The sequence below is a fragment of the Muscardinus avellanarius genome (assembly GCF_963383645.1).
Source record: "Muscardinus avellanarius genome assembly, chromosome: 18".
Taxonomy (NCBI): Eukaryota; Metazoa; Chordata; class Mammalia; order Rodentia; family Gliridae; genus Muscardinus; species Muscardinus avellanarius.
In genome coordinates this window covers 5,528,870-5,549,922 of record NC_137804.1, presented here as the reverse complement: position 1 = coordinate 5,549,922, position 21,053 = coordinate 5,528,870, and the positions used below count along the sequence as shown (strand labels likewise).

The following is a 21,053-nucleotide window of genomic DNA, read 5'->3' as shown; positions in this document are numbered from 1 at the left end:
TTTTTTTTTTTTTTTTTTTACGGTACTGGGGATGGAACCCAGGAACATTGTACCTCTGAGTGACACCCCCAGCCCTATTCTCCAGTCTTTATTTTTTTGAAACAGGGTCTCAGTGAGTTGCAGAGGACCTCATTATGTAACTGAGGGTGGCCGCGAATTGTGATCCTCCGATCTCAGCCTCCCAAGTGCTGGGATTGCAAGTGTGCGCTGCCACGCCCAACAAGGATTTTATTTTACATATTGTAGCAAAAATTTTTTCAGGATTTATCTCTAGTTACCTCAGCAAGCACCTAAAGAGAAAACACCAGATGTATTTTAGCATGTGTTCCAGCTTGAATTAAAAAATGCTAAGCATAGAATGTTGGAAAGCTTGTTTTTCATATAAAACTTCAGATCATTTATTTAAACATACTTTTATAAAAGTATCCACATCACTGTGTGTTTTTTTTTGGATGCTATAGTCCAGCAATTGTACCTGTTAAACAGATAGAAACAAGTATTCTCCTTGTATTGCTGTGAGCCCTTTTTAGTTTCTTTGAATACGATGTGTATTCTCTAGTTTATAAATCTGCATAGCTTTAAAATAAAACTTCTGAGCCGGGCGTGGTGACACATGCTTGTAATCCCAGCATTCAGGAGGTTGAGACAGGAGGATCACAGTTCGCAGGCAGCCTCGGCTACTTAGTGAGGCCCTCTGCAACTCAGTGAGGCCCTGTCTCAAAATAGAGAATAAAAAATAAAGCAGGGGGTGTAGCTCAGAGGTCGAATGCCCCTGGGTTCCAGACCCGTAAAAAAAAAAAAAAAAAAAAACAACTTCCTAAAGTTTTTCTAAAATGACTGACCTTCGTGTCATTAATAGTTGCTCTAAACTCAGGAATTTACCATGGGAAAGGCAGATGACAGGTGTTGTGAGGACGTGAAGCAGTTACATTGTAGAGAGTAAATTGATGTAACCATGTTGGAGAACGCTGTTTTCCCGAGGATGCCGCAGCCTCAGGTTCTGCTCCAGGTACAGTCCCAAGAGTGCGCGTGCGTTCAGGGCTGCCCGCAGCCGTTTCACTCGTAATAATACCCAGCCCAGATGTCCACGGGAACTGGGGACGCAGTTCTTGCGAGTCACAGGAGGGAACATTATCCAACAATAAAATAGAACTATTTGTACAGAGAACACATGGACTTTGATTTCATCACACCGAAACCAGGTGATGGTGTCTTTTTCTTTGGTTTGTTAGATCTTTACTTGTTCCCTCTTGAATCATTTACCCTAGTGCCTTATTTTCTTGGTCAACATTTTTATTTTGCTTGCTTTTCCTATTTTCTATCTCAACAGTCTTATACCTTTCCTACTTTATTCCTTTTGTGTAGTTTAAGCTTCCTTTGTCTTCTCTGTTGTACATTTTTACTTTTTATTTACAAATGTGTTTACAGACCGTGTTTTCTCCTGATGACTGCTTTGTGTCCCATGGATTCTTTTTGTGTGTGGTGCTGGGGGTTGAACCCAGGGGTATTCTACCTCTGGGCTATAACCCCAAGCTCTACTTGTGTTTTCTGTTTTGAAACAGGGCCTCACTATATTTATGAGGCTGGTCTTGGGCCTGTGATCCTCCTGTCTCAGCTTCCTAAGTACTGGGACTACAGGCATGCACCACCATGCCTGTCTGAATCCCGTGGATTCTGATAGATGGTGTCTTACTGTTCATGTTTGGCAGATTTTATCTTTTCCCTTAACTCTCAGGTTCTCAGATAACATCTCCTTTTGGTGTGTGTTTTTTAATCTCTGAGAAGTTGTGGACATGGTTTCCTTTTACATCTAATTATTTCACTGAATATTCCCTGAAAACAAGCCACAAATTTGAAGAAATAAACCTGGCTTTGACACTTTTAACCTGCAGACCTTACTCAGGTTTGCACTTACCCCACTAGTGTTCGTCATGGGAAATCTTCTGTAGCGTGCGCTGTGGTCACTCCTACCAGCAGCTGGAATGCTCTGGAATCGTGTGTGGGGTGGTGGTGGTGATGTGCTTATACCACGCAGTGCAGGTTAGTTGACCGTGGGGGAAGTGGACTTATGCTGTCTAGAATCTCAAGAACATCTTAGCGTTGAGTTTCTCACTTCAGGCATAAAATTTGGCTTTGTCTGTATCCCAAATACTCCCGAGCTGGAGCATGTTAGAGAGAACATAGGTCCCTTCTGTGTTTGGCTAATCTCTTTTAAAATAGTGTTCTCCGAGTCTTTCCATCATCTTAACAAATGACATTTTATTACTGAGTAGAATTCCATTGTGTGGGGAAGATGGCGACCGAGAAAAGCGGGGTTTAAGAGTCCCGCTAACAACCAATCTCCATTACCACAAAAAGAGCGCCTTTCATAGCCAGAAAACACCATCACCAGAAAAACAAAAAAACCACCAGGCTCCAGAGAGAAAGCGGACTGAGAACAGAGCTCAGGGCCACAGAGGAGACACACGCGCCCGAGGACGCGGCAGCAGCGCCATACTGCCGGCGGCAGCGGCGAACTCAGCGGACGGCTACAGCAAGCCGAGGTGAGCCGATGCGGAACAGCCAGGCGGGATCTTTCGGCGCAGACAGCATTTAAAGCTCCCAGTGGCCGAGCTCAGCACACGCTGCAGGGATTCAGAGTGGAAATCAAAACCAGAGAAGAAAAAATACGCCAGCCTCATGGCCGAGGGCGTGGCAGAGGCGCCATATTGTCACCGGCGGCGGCAGCAGCAGTGAATTCACCGAGTCCAGTACAGCTACATCTACGTACTCAAGAACAGTGAGTCAAATTGCGGGCCACAGAGGAGAAATCCCAGTATTGTGCCTCCTGGGACTTGACCCAGTGAGGGAGTGGTGGTGGCAGAGATATCACACCATAGGAGAGCGTGCAACCTGGCACCCCCCATAGTTTAAAGCAGCCTCTATCGACTCCCTGGGTCGGAGACTCTGTGATACAACCCAGTAAAGGAGTAGTAGGGTCTGAGATAATACAGACTCGAGATCCAGAGCACCTTAAGTGAAGCCATAGTGACCCAAGGGAAGAACCCAGAGAAGGCACAAACCTCCGAAATCATGGGAAAGAGGAATAACACTGGAGTAATGAATGTGCACAACCCCACAACATCAGAACCTGATAAAACAGAAAATCAGAGATTTCTAGAAGATCAAATCAGGAAAATAACTGTAGAAATAATAGAGGTGCTTCGAAAAGAACTCAGAGAGAGCCAAAAAGAGATAAAGGATGCAATTAATGAAGTAAAGGCCTCAATTCAAAGCACAAACAACCGATTAGACCACATGGAGAACAGAATCTCGCTCTTAGAAGATGAGCAATCCAAAAATGAATGCATAGTTTCTAATCTAGAAAAAGATATCCAACAGCAGGAATCTGACATTGAAGAAATATGGGCCCATCTTAAGAGAGCTAACCTAAGAATAATTGGAATAGAGGAGGGAAAAGAAAGTGATACCAAAGGGATCAACAATCTCTTCAAGGAAGTAATAGCAGAAAATTTTCCAAATATAGAGCAAGAGGTTGATACACAGATCCAGGAAACTTATAGAACTCCCTTTAGACAGGATCAGAGAAGAGGATCCCCACGCCATATAATTGTCAAAATGACCAATGTGGAAGCCAAGCAGAGAATCTTAAAGGCAACAAAAACAAAGGGCCAAGTGACATTCAGAGGCAAACCAATTAGAATCACTCCAGACTTCCCAAACCAAGTCATGAGAGCCAGAAGGGCTTGGAGTAACATATTCCAAACTCTGAAAGAAAACAACTTCCAGCCAAAAATTTCCTATCCAGCAAAACTTTCTATCAAATTAGATGGAGAAATAAGAAGCTTCCATGACAAACAGAAACTGAAGGAATTTATGTCTTCAAAACCAGCGCTAGAGAAAATACTCAAAGAGATTAACTACAAAGAAGAAATAGGTAACACTCACCAGAACCAGAGAAACAAGAGTTTCCATCCAACAGACAACTAAGATTGGTTATCTGTGGAGATTCATTATTTATGTTAGTCTTTTACCTATCTCTAAATTGTATTGTTTGCCTTTATTGTTGTTAATTTTTAGGATTTCTAGTTGGAATATTAATATACCGTCAGATATAGCATTTGGAAATATTTTATCCAATTCTATTAGTAACTTTTAACTCTGTTTACATTGTCTTTGGATATACAATATTTTCTTTTATTTTTTAGGGAGTTTGTATATTCTTCTGTTGCCTGTGCCACTGAAATCATATCCAAGAAATCACTGCCAATTTCAATGTTGTGAGGTTTTATGACCCAGATTTTCTCCTAAAAGTTTATAGTCTTAAGATTTATATTTGTATGTGGGATTAGGTAAGGGTCCAATTTTATTCTTTTCCATGTAATTATTATTTTTCAACAATATTTAGTTAAAAGATTATTATTTCCACCACCAAATCTTCGTGGAAACCTTGTCAAAAATAACTTGACAATATAGGGAAGAAGTTAGCTCTAGGCTTGTATTTAACTCCAATGGTCTATATATCTGCCTTTAGAACAGTACTACACTGTTTCAATTATTGTAGCTTTATATGGTTTGAAATCAGAAAATATACATCTTCTAGCTTTGTAAAAAAAAAAAAAAAAAAAAAGAATTCCATTGTGTGTATTTTCCATAATTCTGTAATTCACCTGTTGATGGACACATCCAGGTTGGTTCCGTAGTTTGGCTATTGTGAGTTGTGCTGCTATGAATGTGGGAGTCCTCAGTGGAGCCGGGGAGGAAGAAGGCTGAGGTTCATTAATGGAAATGCTACCTGCGACTGTGGGCATACGTGTGAATATAATAACCTGGACACTCGGTATTGGGAAGGGGGGAAATGGGGAGGCGGGGTACCAAGTACTGTGTGAATGTACGCCATTGTCAACATGATCTACGCTATGATGGACTACCGCACCAATAAAACTTGGCTTTGATAGTTTGGTTTAGAAACTAGGAAAGATACACACACACACACACACACATATAGTGATGGTACAAGAGATTGAACGCGGGGACATTCTACCTCTGAACTACACCCTCAGCCCTATTTTAATTTTGAAACAGTCTTGCTAAGTTGCTAGGCTGGCCTCGAGCTGAAATCCTCCTGTCTTGGCCTCCCAAATACTGAGACTACAGGTGCTTGCCACCCTACCCAGCTCTATATATCTATTCCTCAATACACACACGTAATTGTAAATTCTTGTTCCTGCTTATAGATGATTTCATGTTCTGGGCCACGTTTAACTGTGAGTGTGTGCTTTTTGTCAAGAGAAAATACGCTGGATATGATGGCTCACACTTGTAATCCCAGCGCTTGGAAGGCCGTAAAGGGCTGATTGCAGGTTCACCCCCAGCCTTAGCTACTTAGGCCCAATGCAACTTAGTGAGACACTGTTTGAAAAAATTGGGCTGTGGGGGTAGCTCAGAGGAAGACTGCCCCTGGGTTCCTTCCCTAACCACAAACAAGGGGGGGGGGGATGCTATTACCTGTTGAAGCTATTCTGTGTTTCTGGAGTTTAATGTTACAGAAGTGGACATTTTCTCTGGTGTAACGCATTGAGTTTTGTTTTTACGTTGAAGATCTGATGTGCAGACCAGAGCTGTGCACTCCGCAGAGGCGGGCTTGCTCAGCAGCTGTGTCTGTGCAGTGGAGTTTTCCTCCACCGTGCTTTGAGCTATACTCGGAGCGATCGTACAGTCGAGGGCCGCACTTTACTGTTACCCTGGCCTGCATTTGAACCCCAGCTCTGAATTGGGGCACATGTTTAGCTTTTCAGGGCTAGTTTTTCTCTTAAATTAGGGAGACCACTATGAATTTTTCATGGTTAAGCCAGGTTGAAATGAAATGATATGTAAGATACTTCTTTTCCCCCTGCAGGTCTGGGAATGGAATCCAGGGGCATTTGACCTCCAAGCTATACCTCCTGCCCTATTTATTTTGAAGCAGGGTCTCATTAAGATGGAGGGCCTCCCTAAGTAGCTGAGGCTGTCCGCGAACCGTGATCTGCCTGTCTCAGCCTCCCAAATGCTGGGATTACAAGTGTGCGCCACCACGCCCGGCTTGTAAGACAAACTTAGTATGGTGCCTGGCACAAATGATTAAAGAACACACAAATGGTGGCCAATACCATCTTATACCCTGGCATCTTTGTACTATCCACTCTGAGGACTGAGACGGCCTGTCTCTCTCCTGTCGTCTTAACGAATCTTTGATGTCTCCCGCAGGACTTCGTCTCCACCATCCTCCGCTTGCTCGACAGCCCCTCGGCGCCCATCCGCGCCAAGGCCTTCCTGGTACTGCTGTACGTGGTGATGCACAACCGGGAGATGTTACTGCTCAGCTGCCAGGCCAGGTAGGTCCCGGTGCTGCCCGGCTCCACTCCCTGCCTGCTTTGCCAGCGGTTTCAGATGTGTCCTGCTGATGATTCTGTGCTCCTGGCGTGCGTGCGTGCGAGTGTGTGTAATTGAACCCAGAGGCATTCTTCTGAGCTACACCCCAGCCCAATTTTTGTTTGTTTGATTGTTTGCAGTATTGGTGGTGGAACCCAGGGGCATTCTTCCTCGGAGCTACACCCCCAGCACCATTTTTTATTTATTTTGAATCAGGGTCTCACTGAGTTGCAGAGGGCCTCACTAAGTAGCTCAGGCTAGCCACGAACAACGATCCTCCGGTCTCGGCCTCCCAAATGCTGGGATTACAAGCGTGCACCACCACGCCCGGCTTATTGCTTATTTTGAAACAGGGTCTCACTGAGATGCACAGGGCGTCACTAAGTAGCTGAGGCTGTCCGGGAACCGTGATCTTCTTGTCTCAGCCTCCCAAATGCTGGGATTATGAGCGTGCGCCACCACACCGGCTTTATTTTTTATTCTTTATTTTGAAACAGGATCTCATTTTTTGAAATGGGGTCTCACTGAGTTGCAGAGGCCTCACTAAGTAGCTGAGGCTGTCCACAAACCATGATCCTCCGGTCTCGGCCTCCCAAATGCTGGGATTACAAGCATGCGCCACCACGCCCGGATGACTTATTTTGAAACAGGGCCTCACTTAAATAGCTGAGGCTGGCCAGGAATCTGGATCCTCCTATCTCAGCTTCCCAAGTACTGGGATTACAACCATGCCTGGCTCCCTAATTTTTGAGTCTTTATTTGGAAACAGGGTCTCACCGAGTTGGAAAGGATCTCACTATGTAGCTGAGGCTGGCTGCAAACCTGCAACTCTCCTTTCTTAGCCTCCCAAATGCTGGGATAACAAGTGTGCACAACCATGCCCAGCTTGGTTGTGTCTTTTTACTGGAAGGTTCTGGAACAAGTACCTACAGGCTGGAGAGGCTGTCTTGTGAGGAAAGAGCCGGGTGGATGTTAGACTGGTCCTGGGCTGGTAACATTTGTGTGCCGTCTCTCTGGGTTGTCCCTCCTTTTTCTAAAAGCTGTTTGGTGTGTTCAAGTTCTTTCACACTCCGAAGCTTTCTGAAGATTATATTCTGAACTCTGGGTTGTGCCATTGAAACCCAGAGGATTCATAGAATCTGGAAATTCTAATTCTTCTATGTTTTCATTGTTTTAGAGTACGAACAGAGCCTGGAACTGCTGAGATTGATGGAGATTAGGAATTCATAAACTTTATTCTTTCCATTAACAAATAGCCACAGTAAATTAGACCTGAGGTCAGAGGGCAGAAATTGTGGGTATTATGTTGATCTACCTGGGTTCAACCCTCAGGTACCTCTATAAAACCAAAAGGAATTACGCTTATACAGAAAATTTCCAGTTCTTGGTGGCATAAAAAAACATACAAATAATTTTTCCCCCCTGGTAATACAGGTCTACTAATGAGAAAAAAGAAATTCTTCTTGGAGGGAATGTAACACTTTGCTTACCTGGTAGTCAAAGTTAGTATCCCCGTTGTGAAATCAACTGAAACTATTTTAGTCACAGGTGTAATTTCCAGAAAAGCGCTGTCAAGTACCGGTGTTTCATGTGGGTGGATGGCCGTAATGGAGCGTACTGGCCAATAGGAGGCTTTTGTGGAGTCTTTTTTTTTTTTTGTGGCGTTGACTGTTTAGCATGCTGCTAAGCTGCAGATCATGGCTCTGCTGAAGGGTGTGTAGACTCCTAAAAGGATCCCTGGAACCTCACCCCTCAGAGGTTAGTCCTCAGTCTTCCCCGTTCAATGTTCCTTGTTTTTGGAACTGATACTCTGTATTTTTTGTCTGCTTTCTTTGGGATGGGAGGATAAATCCTGTCCTGTTGGTCCACCATGACCGGGAGTGGAGGTTGTTCCTGTCTGTCCATTTTCCATGACCTCAACTATGGCTTCGCTGCCTTTGACCTCTCCTGTGCCTGCCATTTTTCACCAGATCAACTAAGTTTCCTGGCGGATGACCGTGCATTGTTTCTTGTCTGGTCTCCATAGAGCAGCAGCGGTGTCTACACCGAGTGATCCTTTGTTTCATCACTCTGAGCCTTCCAGTTGCTCCAAGTCACTGACATGACGGCTCCCTCCTCTCCTGGCCTCCGCCTGCCTCCTGGTTCCTCCGTCTCTCAGCCCTTGTCTTCTGTGATCCTTGTGCTCAGTCGCTTCCCGCCACGCAGTTTCCCTAGTTCTTGGCACACACTACAATGAGGTAACTGAAAGCCAAGCATGGTGGTTCACTCTTGTAATCCCAGCATTTGGGAGGCTGAGACGGGATCGTGGTTTGCAGACAACCTCAGATGCTTAGGCCCATGCCTACTCAGACCTTGTTTCAAAATAAAAAATAGGGCTGAACCCAGAGGCATTTTACGTCCAAGCTACACCCCCAGCCCTATTTTTTATTCTTTATTTTGAAACAGGGTCTCATTAAATTGCAGAAGACCTCACTAAGTAGCTGAGGCTGGCCGTAAAGCTGTGATCTTCCTGTCTCGGCCTCCCAAGTACTGGGAGAGATTTTTTGGCACCGATTCTACTTCAGTTTTGTTGTGGTTAGAAACATCTGCCCTGTGATTTCAGCTCTTGTTTTTTTGTGAGTTAGTGTGTGGTCTACCTTGGTGAAGGCCCATGAATACTTGAAAAGGATGTTCTGGTACTTGTTGGGCAGGTATATATATATATATATTGCAGTGCTGAGGATAGAACCCAGGGGCATTGTATTTCCAAGATAAACCCCCATCCCTATTTTTATTATTTTTTTTACTTTTGGAACAGGGTCTCACTGAGGCTGTCTGCGAATGGCACTCTTCCGGTCTCAGCCTCCTGAATGCTGGGATTACAAGTGTGCGCCACCACGCCCGGCCAGAGTATTCTTGATAGGGCTGCTCCATTCTATTTCATTGTATTTAGAGATTCTGCATTACAATTTCCTAGCATTTCTATCAGGGTCTGAGTTTAGGGCATTGGAATTTGCAGTTGGAAACACAGAGCTACAATTCTGACAGTTTTGGCTTTATGAATTTGAGACACCATTGCTTGATACCTACATAGTTAAGGGTACTATGTGGTCTTTCCATAGAGATTTTTTTTATTAAGTTACTCTACAGATGTTTATGCCATTATAAGTCCTCCTTTCTCTTAGTTTTCCTCCACTCGTGCAATTAAAAAAAAAAAACCCCACAAAGGAAATGTAATAGGTATCAATTGGTTTAAAAGATACAGGGGATTTCTAATGCAGCGAAAGTTCAGGTTGTTGAGATTTTAATTCGGTAACATAAATTATCCTTAGAAGCATGTATCGGTCCAGACTGGTATATTTTGAGGCCCAGATGGTATATTGAGCAACCTAAGAGGAAGGCTGGATGTAAAGATGACGGGCAGCCTCCCGGCGGCGGTGCTGAAGCCCTGTGAGTTACGTACAAACTCGTCCCACCTCCATGTCCCTTGCAGCGTTTGCATCAAGTGGAGCTGGGTGAGCAGGTGATGGTGCCGCCCACCCACCTGCCTGGCAGCCCGAGCCTCACCTCGGAGCCTGCCGGGACCTGTGCTGCGTTAAGTAGCTTTCTTCCTCTTACCATCACCGCCATTTTAGCCTTTCCATGGATTAGACTTCTGCGTCTCTTCTATGTCAGCTCTCAAATCTATCTCGCATGACACAGGCAGCAAAATTGAGCTGTCAGGACCAGAGAGAAATGATAGGATGGCCCCCAAATGCCCACCTATTTTTCCAAATGGCTTCAAACTCTCATTGAATCTGACAGGTGATAAAATAGGGCCCTGTGTGTCTCTAGAAATGATAACCCGTTTAGAGAATGAATAGCCTTGTAAGGTCGTGGTGTAGGTTTGCCGTGAGCCCGAAATGTCGGAGCCTCCTGATGGATCAGGTCTTCCTGGACTTGTCTTCTCCTTTCCCGTGGCGTTGCTATTAATATGATAATCAGTGGAATAAAAAATGTGCTTTGATCTAAAAAGACAGATTTTCTTAAACAAGAAATATTTACTCTGGATAATTGGCTAACTGCGTGGGAAAAATTATTTTCTCTGCTTAGACCATACACAAGTCAATTCCAGATGGATTAAAGAATTATATACCCCAAAGAAACTATAAACAGCTGGAAGAAAATATGTTTAAATATGGGCAAGGAAGGCTGCTTTGAATGGAAAAGCCATGAGAGAAACCATAAAAGGAAATAACACGAGTTTGGCTACATATAAATTAGAAACATGGTCCTATAGACATCATAAATAAAACATAGGCTAACAAAATCTGTAAACCTTGGCATCATACGTCGTCTCTGCTGTAGAGATTCATAATGATGGCAGTCCTCAGCCTCGTTAGTAATCAGAGGCATCTTCATTAAAATGATGATACTGTTGTTTCTGCCCATCATATTATCAAAGTAATAAAAATGCTACCGCTGTCTTAAACCCAAAGTACGGAGTGACAGCTCTCGTCCAGGCGGTGAGGCTGCGGTTCTGGGGGGCTTGGTTGTCACGCGTATCCAGAACCTCTGATTCAGTATCTCCCACTGTAGTCAGTAAACCTGAGCCACTGTCCGTGCTGGGCCTGGAGACGTGGTCCTCGCAGGACCCAGCCTGCCCTGGTTGCTCAGGTTTTCACTCATCCTGGCTCCTGGGCTTGGCGGTGCCTAGAAACGCTTCAGAGAAACCTGCGTCTTGGCTGCTCATCCGCACTGTTGAGCCGCAGCCCGGCTTTCCCTCGACAGTCGAGGTGTGACTCACTGTGGCCAGGAGCGTGATCCTCCGTCCCCTGAAATGACCTTGCATTGGAATGTGTGAGTGGCATGCTTGCGCAGAGACTCTCCCTCCTAGGAAGCACTATAGCAGAGCTCGAAGTCATGGCGGCCGTGGGCCAAGGCAGAACCGCAAGAGGAGATCCCCTCTGTCCCCTGATGTTCAGATCTGTGTGTTTGACCTCAGGGGAGCCTCTAAAACCTGTCCTGGCTGCTGATTGAGAAGGTCTATTCATGGTGTAAGGTAGAACCCGGTTTTTCAGCATCTTTTACCCCAGCGAGCACTAAGACTGACTGCGTGGCCTGCCGCCCCGTTACGGGCGGTGGAGCGCTAGTAGGACCCCAAGCTCCCGGAACTTGAGCCCACGGCCAACGCTGATTACAGCTGCTGATTCCCGATGGGAGGTGTCGTTCTATTGATGAGCTCAGTGGTGAGAGGTGTTGGAGCGGTGGCGTAAGGACTGGTTTCCTGCCCCTTCAGCGAACCGACTCTACCAGGAAACTGTTGGGGCCTCAAGCAGTGGGTCCATGCTGGAGGCTCAGCGTCGGTCCTCGTGCTGATGGCGCACCAGGGTCCAGGTAACTTTTGACTGGTATGGCTCGGCATGGGCTCAGCCCCTTTGTCACGGAGGTGACTGGAGGAGTCTTGGCTGATGTTTGTGAAACACGCCATCTTGCGCCTCCTTTGAAGTAGGCACTCGCTGATGAACTTCCACATCCCATAATTGTCCTCGTGCTTTCTGCCCATTCCAAGAGGTCCACAAACCTCTTGCTGGAGCGTCTTTGTCGCCAATCTTAAAACCTCGTTCTAAGTTCCCTGCTCTCCTACCAAACGCTCACTAGTGCCGGTGACTGAGCTGTATCTGCACACGTGGTCGTGCCTCAGCTCAGTTGTAGGGCGGCAGGATGTCGCTCCAAAGTTGACGGGGGTGAGGTCCTTTCCCGGGACGCTCCGGGGTGTGTGCGCGATGTGCCATCCTTTTCACTTGGTGCCAGCGTGTGGCATCTCATTGTCCCTAACCAGACTCGGCATTTTTCTTTGTTATCAACTGCTTGTATCTGTGTGTGTGTGTGTGTGTGGGGGGGGTTGCTGGGATTGAACCTCTGGGGCTTTTGTACAGCCCAGCCCGATTTTTTTATTTTGAAACCAGGTCTCACTAAGTAGTAGGTAAGGATCTCACTGAGTAGGTTGGCCATGAACCTGAATCTTCCTGTCTTCAGCCTCCCAAGTACTGAGATTACAAGCATATACCACCACACCCGGCATCTGGTTGTATCTTAAGCAGGACTGGGGGAAGGTGATGCAAGAGAGAAGGTTTTGAAGGAATCTGCAGCATCTTTGGGCCAACATGTAGATTCTGGTGCTCTCTGGGCTCCCTTTCTTCCGTTGACCAGTGTACTTGATGGGTTGCTGCTGGGTGCGCCCACCCCAGTGGTGTCAGCCTAATGATAGGGAGGGAGCTCGGATCACTGGTGATTCGTGTCAGTTAAGTGTTGTCTGAGAAGCCGCTTCCCCCAAAATGAGTAACTCACAAACGAGACATGCTTCTCTCTGAGCGCAGAGCTGTGCCAGCATCCACCGACAGGTATCTTCCTGGACTCCAGCTGCCACACTTGATGTGGCCCCAGGGGGCTGGGTCGTAAGGCCCACTTGGCAGAGGAGCTAATGATGCAACTCGTCCCAGTTCCATCCAGAACCAGCAATTCCAAGGATGCTCAGAAAGACGAGCCAGAGGATGTATCAGAGGTGGGGTGCGGCCTCCTCGAGTCAGAATGCTACCAGTCACTGCCTCTCCTTTTCTTGGTCTTGGTAGAAGGTGCGGTAACTTGCTGCTAACCTAGAGGGATGTCTGTACGGGCTCTAGATGACTGAGTCCCAGACTCTGTGACGCGGTCGGCCCCCAAATTGGTATGGGTTGCAATGTCGGATGCATCTTGCTAAGCCAGGCGATGTGCTTGCCGCTGACCTCTCCTCGGGTCTGGTGATCAGCTTGATGTCATGAAAACAGCATGCAGAAGGGATGCTTAGGAACAGGTTTGAAAACTGTTTTACGGCCGAGCAGGAGAGCTCCGCATAGCCCCGCGGCAGGGCAGTGGACCTGAGCTGTTGGAGGGAAAGCAAATATGTGCTGGCGGTTCCTGCACCCATGGTGTCTTCTCTTGATAAATGGGAGAAAAGCCTTGGCCAGGTCAGCAGCCGCTGCCGAGACTCACAGCAGTCGAGTCCTGTGTGTTAAACTGCAGCCGCAACTGGAGTCAACGCGCGCTTACGTGGTGGGTAATCTTCCTGTTCAAGATGCCTTGCGGTAATTCTCCAAGTCTTTGCACCAGCTAAAAGACTCTTGAAATGGAGATGCAATAGATGTTGTCCCTCCTGCGCCTTGTAGGCTTTTTTTGTTGCTAATAACGTCTGGTTTCTATTAGGCTTTTATGACTTGAAGGGGATGGTTCAGGCTTCAGCTTGCTTAGACGTGTTCTCATGGCACAGGTCAGGTGTTCGATGGATGGATGGATGGCAGGTGACTCCTGTGTCACCTGGTTACACGTTGGGAGGGAAGAGCTAGTCAGAGGCCACAGGTACCCCGGCAGTGCTGTAGTAGGAACCTTGGCCTGAACTTGCCATCCATCACATGATCATCATAGCCAAGAGACAGTCTAATTACAAATGGCGGTATTTGAATTGAGCGAAGGGTTTGCTGCGGATTCCGGCAAAAGAGATGGGAGAGGAAAGATGCCTCCCGTACTTACCGGAAATTATCCCTGCCTGGGGCAAGATGACAGTTATGAGTTGAATGTGCGGCAGATGGATTAAAAATCAGGCTTAGCGCGGAGAAAGTGAAGGTGTGGCCTCGTGATCCTCTGCAGGTAGCGCAGGGCCTCGGCAAGGAGCCAGCAGGAAGCTGTCCAGCGGGACTCCGAAGGGGCTGGGCACCGCTGTTGTTGCCTAGTCCAGCAGCAGGCCGCACATGAGAAGATCCGCAGGGGAGCCAGGCGCCAGGAGCTTGGCGAAACTGGAAGAGGGCAGGGGCGATGGTGTCCCCGGGGAGAAGCCAGGGCTGACTTAAAGCCAGGAGCGTGAAGTCTTTCTAAAACCCACGTCGCTAGTCTTTCCCGAAGCCAATGTGCCACTCTGCTTGATGGAGCGCGGGAGCCGGGTGACCTCCTGGCACCTCGCCTGGGCGGTCCCTTCCCCTACTGTGGGCGCTTTCCCCTCCCCTTGCACTCTTGGGGCACCTGGTTGCCCATCTTGCTTCTACCCCACCCTATCCCTTGGCGGCGCTCTGAGGGACAGTCCTCAGATGGCTCTAAGTGGTTTCCTAAACATTCTTTCCCTGGACCTCTCCACGATCACTTGGGGCGTAGCTAGCAGGGCCCTTGTGTGGGTTTGCGGGTACCCTGCCAGGGACCTTCCCCCCACTAGGTCCTGTTGACTAAAGGTGCCGCCACCCCCCAGGACTCGGGGCCTGGGGCCCGAGGCCCGAGCCTTCAGCTTGTGGGTCCACACGACAGCCCCTCCTGCTTGCTTCCGGCACTCGAGTAGAGGGCCGCTGTCCTTAGTCTCCAGGACAGACTCTTGCTGAACTGGACTTTGGGCACCTAAGGGAGACGGAATACACGTCCTTGGACCGTACTATGTGCCACTGGCTTGCTCTCAGAGGGTGGCACCCTTGGCGTGCGCCAGTCCCGCTTTGCTCTCTGGGTATGGCCCTTTTCTTGGTCCCTTGCTCATTTTCCTCTTGGCTTGTTAGTCTTTTTCTAATCATATATGAGAGGCAGGTGTGCAAATACACACTAACCTTTTGTGATATGAAATGGAAATGTCTTTCTCCAGTGTATTTGCCTTTTGATTTTTGCTTCTGGTATTTTTTTCTAAGCACAAAGGCTTCTTTTTCCCCCCCTTCTTAATCTCAAATAATCCAGTAGTACAATTAAGCAAGTGTACATCAAACAGGAGAATTAAGGAGGAGGACCTAGGGAATAATAAAGACCAAGGAAGAGCTGCAGAAAGCTAGGTAAAACCTGAAGGCACTTGTACCAGCAATATTTACCTGTTCATCTAATATTTATGAAGCGCTTAATTCATGCCAGAAACCGTGCCCAGAAGTGGAAAGGTGTGCTGTAGAGATCAGATGCTGCCCTTTAAGTAGACTGGGCCGATGCGTATCATGAAATCATGAGAAATACATGAAGGGACGAGTCGGGTAAGGCTCAAACGTATTCTCTTCCGTGAGATCATGTGGAGGGACTTAATTGAATGAAGTCGTTAGAAACTGCAGGGAGTGATGGATTCTGCACAAACCTAATCAGCAAGGCATTGCGAGCAGCCAGGCAGGCTGGGACCGGAGCTTGTTGTCGAGGGAGGTCTTGATTTGAGGAACCGAAAGGGGGGGGCACTTGTGATAGGGAGAGGTAGTTGGGGCCCAGACTTTGCAGGCCGTATAGGTTATGATCGGGAGTTTTGAGAACTCTCTTGCTGAGAACAAGGAGATGCCGCTGGAGGGTTTTAGATGGGGAGGGCTCGACGGCAAGACTGGCTCCGTTGTCAGGTGTGCGAGGCTCCTCGTGGCAGGAGTGGCGGAGCGATGTCAGGTGAAAAGGGAGCTAGTTGTTGAAAAGGGATTTTTGCGTGTTCAAACCAGTAGACTGGTCTTTTCTGAGAATCGAGGGGATGGAGACTTGGGAAGATGACTGGCGGGTCCAGCCAAGGGGAAGAAATGAGAGGGCCCCACGTGTCGCAGCAGTATCTTAAATGGTTTAGGTGACGGCTCAGTGTGCTCCGAAGTCCTGTGTTGGAAACACTCCATGCAGGCATTGATGGAGTTGAAAGGCGGGTATCATAAAACCAGTGAACACATTCAGGCTGTTCTTGTCTCTGTAACCCAGTGTTAAAGCCTTTCTTGGGTTTATGTACATGGTTTACTGAGTTGGAATCCGTATGGATTACTTGGGGTTCTGAGCAAATTTAATAAACACTGAGATGCAGTCAGCTCTGGCTGGCCCTGTCTGGGGACCACCGAGAGCCCTTGTGCAGGAGGAATCTTTGCATTTTATTGTCTTGAATGCTTCCTTCCATTGGCCAAAGGCGAGTGAGATCAGGACGTTGAGCTGTGATGTGTGGGTGGAGAAATCCAAACTTGGCTCTTCTCCTCTCTGCCGTGAGCTTTCTAAGGCAGCGTTGACTTCGCCCGACAAGTGGCCGGGAATCCACGTCAGCGTCCCTGAACCCGGCGCCCTGGAAACGCCTGGCGGCGGCACCTTTGGACAGATGTCGTCGCCTGTCTTATCACGAGACGTGATCTCTGCTCTGGTTTGTAGGCTGGTGATGTACATCGAGCGGGACAGCAGAAAGACCTCCCCGGGCAAGGAGCAGCAGAGCAGCGGCGAGTACCTGTCGCGGTGCCTGGGCCTGCTCATCCGCCACATCCTGCAGGAGCTGCCGCGGATCCTCTGTGAGTGCGGCCGGGCGCCGCCCGCTCGGCTTCCCGGCCTCCCCTCGCTCTCACTGGCTGCTGCTTCTGAACCCGTGGCCAGGACTGTTCTCATATGATCTTGTTTGTATAATTACGTTGCGTCGGTGAAATAACGCGGGACACGGGCAGTCGGAATGTTCCAGTGAGGCATTATCTGAAGGAGAGCTGGAATTTCAGAAAACAGACCAAAGCAGGGTATTGGCTTAGGATTGGGCTTACACGATTGTTTGGGGGTAACTTCTCAAATTTCTGCCTAAGTCTGAAGAAAGGCATTTTCCCTTGAGATTATTAGCACCACAAATAATTTACTAAAAAAAAAAAAGCTTTAAAATGCTTTAGGTTTTGAAGAACTGAAATATTTAAACTTAATGTTAAAGAACTTGAAAACATTGGTTTAGAGTTCAAAGCTAGAAAACTTCTTTGATTTAAAAGTTAACATAAAATATCTATCTACACACCTATAAAAGTAAAAATGATAAAAACATTTGAAGGATTTGCGAAGGGTGTTTATTATGGCCAATGAAATCTTTTTTGTTTTTTTGGTGGTACTGGGGTTCCTGGAAGCCCTTCTATCTCCGGGCTACACTCCCAGACCCATTTTTTTTACATTTTTATTTGGAAAAAGGGTCTCTTGAGCCAGTGCGCGCGGCTGGCTTCGAACCTGCACGATCCTCCTGTCTCTGCCTCCCAAGCGCGGGGATTACAAACGTGAGCCACCACGCCCGGCTATACTTTTTTAAAATTTGGAAACAGGGTCTCTTAAGCCAGCGTGGCTGTCTCCGCCTCCCAAGCGCGGGAATTACAAGCGTGTGCCACCACGCCCAGCCAGTGAAATCTTTTATCTCATTATTTGCAGAAATTAATATACTGAATACATATATAGCTTAAATTCCTTTTTGAGCTTTGAGGTAGCTATAAACTGGAAGTGCTTAAAATAAGTTTGATTCAAGTTCTTACACTATTCTTAAGACTCAGAAGTTCAGAATATTAAAAGGACAGTATCTTCGTGGCCGATTCACAGTAACCTTTTGCTTCATGCTGAAATGTTATTTTTTCTTAACAACTAAAAACTAGAGCACCTCAAAGTTAACTTCGGATCATAACATTTTTATCTTGAACCTGATGACTACAATCTGGGCAGTTGGTAGCTAAGTTTATTGTCAGGTTAATTCTGTTTTAGAATGAGATTCTGATGTCCGCAAAGCAAACCTATTAGCAGATCTGTCATCCAGGGAAAAGTTCAGAAATTAACCTTCTTTTCCCCTCTCATCCTATCCCATTTTTTAGGAGTTGTGATCTATAATTGTATGTACTTAAAATTTTATTTTTTCTATTTATAAAAGGAATACGTGATCCCAGCTAGCTTTTTTAAAAATATATTTTTAAAATATATTTTTTAAAATATATTTTGTTTGGTACTATGAATTTTTTAGAACCCAGAGACATTCTACCTTTATATCCTAAGCCCTATTTTTTTTTTTTTTTTCGTGGTACTGTGGTTCCTGGAAACCCTTCTACCTCCGGGGTACACTCCCAGACCTATTTTATACTTTTTATTTGGAAACAGGGTATCTCAAGCCAGCGTGGCTGGCTTCGAACCTGTGCGATCCTCCTGTCTCAGCCTCCTAAGTACTGGGATTGTAGGCATGTGCCACCACTCCCAGCTATGCTAAAGTTTTAAAAATATAATTTCTGAAACCACCACTGTACCATAATTGGTATACAAGTTTTGAATTTCTAGGTGAGAGATTGAGCTAATTGACAGCATGTATGTAGACTTCTATATCTAAAATACTTATATACACAAATATTCTGTCCTCAAAGGCCACTGTGTCTTATGATTTTAATATCGATGAATAAAAAGGACACAGCTTCTACCCACTTTCTTTGGTGTGGTACTAGGGCGCACTCACCTCCTGGTTAGACCCATAACCCTAATTTCTAGTTTTTCAATTGGGGTCTGTTAAGGAGACTGACCTCTAACCTGAGACCCTCCTGTCTCAGCCTCCCAAGCCCTGGGCCTATAGCCTGCATCACCCAGGCCAGCCACCCACATCTTTTATTGGAGATAATTACTCTAGCAGTCCAGTTACCCATCACGCCATGACCAGCGTGACGGGTAACCGGTCTGCCCTGACCCTGCACCCACTCTGGTCCTTCCCAGGCGACATCCTGACGGCCCTGGCGAACGTCTCTGGTCGGAAGCACCCGTCGACGGTTCAAGGCAGGCAGCTGAAGGTCTGCCTCCCCTTGATGCCCGTCACGCTCCACCTCGTCACGTCGCAGGTACGGCCCTGGGGGAAACGGGACAAGCGTGGCCCCCCGCGCGTCGGCTGGGGCTGGGATGCATCAACTCGGGCGACGCGTCTTGGTCTTTTTTTTCTTTTTCTCGAGCTGTAACTGTTCCTGTCAGGCTTTGATCCGTGGGCACTCTGTTTGCACACAGGTATTCCGACCTGAGGTGGTGACGGAGGAGTTCCTCTTCAGCTACGGGATGATCCTCGTAAGTGACGCCGCAGCTCATGGCGCTCTTAGTAAACTTGTGCCCGCGGCTTCTGTTTGCGGGATCTGGTGCCGGTACAGGGCGATTTAAACATTCCAGTGGCATTTGTCTCTAGGGAAGTGACCTTTTTACATTTTTATCTGTGGACTGTAATAAAGTTTGACATTTAGAGAAAAAAAAAAGAAACCTACTCTCCTGATAATGGATAATGCACTGTTTAGAGACTGCTCCGAATAGGCTTAGCCAGCCCCCGGAAACGCTTTCATCCACTCTGGTATTAAACATCACCGCAAAACTTAAAACTGGTGAAAGCGGAGTGCTGGCAATCTGTTCTTGTCACGGACGGGGGCGCTCCTTCCATTACGCCTCACGTTGCTCCTTCTGATGGCTTTTAATGTAAGTTGAGCTCGGTTTTAGTTTTATTTTTGCATGTGTGGTACTGGGAAGTGAACCCAGGGGCAGTCTACCTCTGAGCTGTACTCTCAGCTCAATTTAGTTTTTTTAAAATTTTATTTATTTATTTATTTATTTATTTATTTATTTATTTATTTTTGTGGTACTGGGATTCCTGGAAAGCCATCTACTTCCCGGCTCCACTCCCAGACCTATTTTATACTTTTTTTTTTTTTTTAATTTGGAAACAGGGTCTCTTAAGCCAGCGCGGCTGGCCTTGAACCCGCGCGATCCTCCTGTCTCCGCCTCCCAAGCGCGGGGATGACAAGCGTGCGCCACCACGCCCGGCGATTTCTTATTTTTTGAAACGGGTCTTGCTGAGCTCCTGAGGCTGATCTCGAACCTGCGATCCTCGCAGCCTCCTGAGTACTAGGATTGAGTATGTGCCACTGCGCACAGCTTTGATTTGGATGACACAGGTAGAAACGAAAGCCACACGTGTCCTGCCTAGGATGTAGCTCGTGAACTGTCTCCCCCCTTCCCTGTGGTTGTGACCATGCAGGAGGTTTACAGTGAGGAAGCCCCACACAAAGGCAAGCCACACACACAGTGCGTCCGTATAGGTAGAAAATGAGGATATACAAGGGCGGCCCGGACCTCATCCCGCTTGCTACGCTCCAGTCGTCCTTGGACATGTATAGTGAACCGAAGGGAGACTTTCAAAATGCCACGGAGGTATCTAGTTAAATAGGCATCCCAGTTTTATTTTGGGGAAGAAACTGTTGCCACACACGTGGGAATTTGGTTTTCTAGAAGGTTCCTTGTGTGAAGTACAATTTAAGTGTGTTTGAGTGGTGGTCACCGCAAGGAAGTGCTGGGCTTGGCCGGTGTAGCGTGGGGGTCCTTTGTGTTTGTTCGGTACTAGGATGGAACCCAGGGGCATCCTACCTCCGAGCTACACCCCCAGCCCTATTTTTTTATCCTTTATTTTTGAAACGGGTCTCACCGAGTTGCAGAGGGCCTCGCTACGTAGTGGAGGCTGGCTGCGAATCTAGAGTCTCTTGTCTCCGCCTCCCAGATGCTGGGGTTTTCGTTTAACTCCAGATCTTTATCATCCTAGTGCTTCAATTGTACGTTCTAGAGAGTACATACTTTTAGTGGTACATTTATGAGTTAGTAAATTAACTGACTTTCATCTTTAACTTTTATATTTTGCATCAATATGGTTACAGATAGTTCTATATATGTATGTATAAATGTTTTTTTTTGAGGGGGGACGCCAGGGATTGAACCAAAAAGCATTCCACCTCTAATTACACCTTCAGCCCTTTGTATTTTTTGTTTTGAAACAAGGTCCTACTAGGTCGAGTCTCTTGAGTAGCTGAGGCTGGCTTTAAACCTGTGATTTTCCTGTCGCAGCCTCCCAAGTACAGTTCTATATTTAAAATTTTATTGTACTATCATACCAGTGTCTGAAAATAGCAACCACGCCCTGTAGC

The 21,053-nt window shown here is 46.8% G+C and overlaps 1 protein-coding gene across 1 annotated transcript in view; it reads left to right on the top strand.

The window, feature by feature from the left end:
- ULK4 (unc-51 like kinase 4) overlaps nt 1-21,053 on the top strand; it is a gene marked incomplete at both ends in the record, with an annotated part of 268,478 nt that overhangs the window by 72,803 nt on the left and 174,622 nt on the right. The window contains 4 exons of the mRNA XM_080715872.1: nt 6,247-6,374; nt 16,504-16,637; nt 18,823-18,944; nt 19,105-19,161. Of these exons, the coding sequence (XP_080571998.1) occupies nt 6,247-6,374; nt 16,504-16,637; nt 18,823-18,944; nt 19,105-19,161 (441 nt within the window). The remainder of the gene's footprint in view (nt 1-6,246; nt 6,375-16,503; nt 16,638-18,822; nt 18,945-19,104; nt 19,162-21,053) is intronic.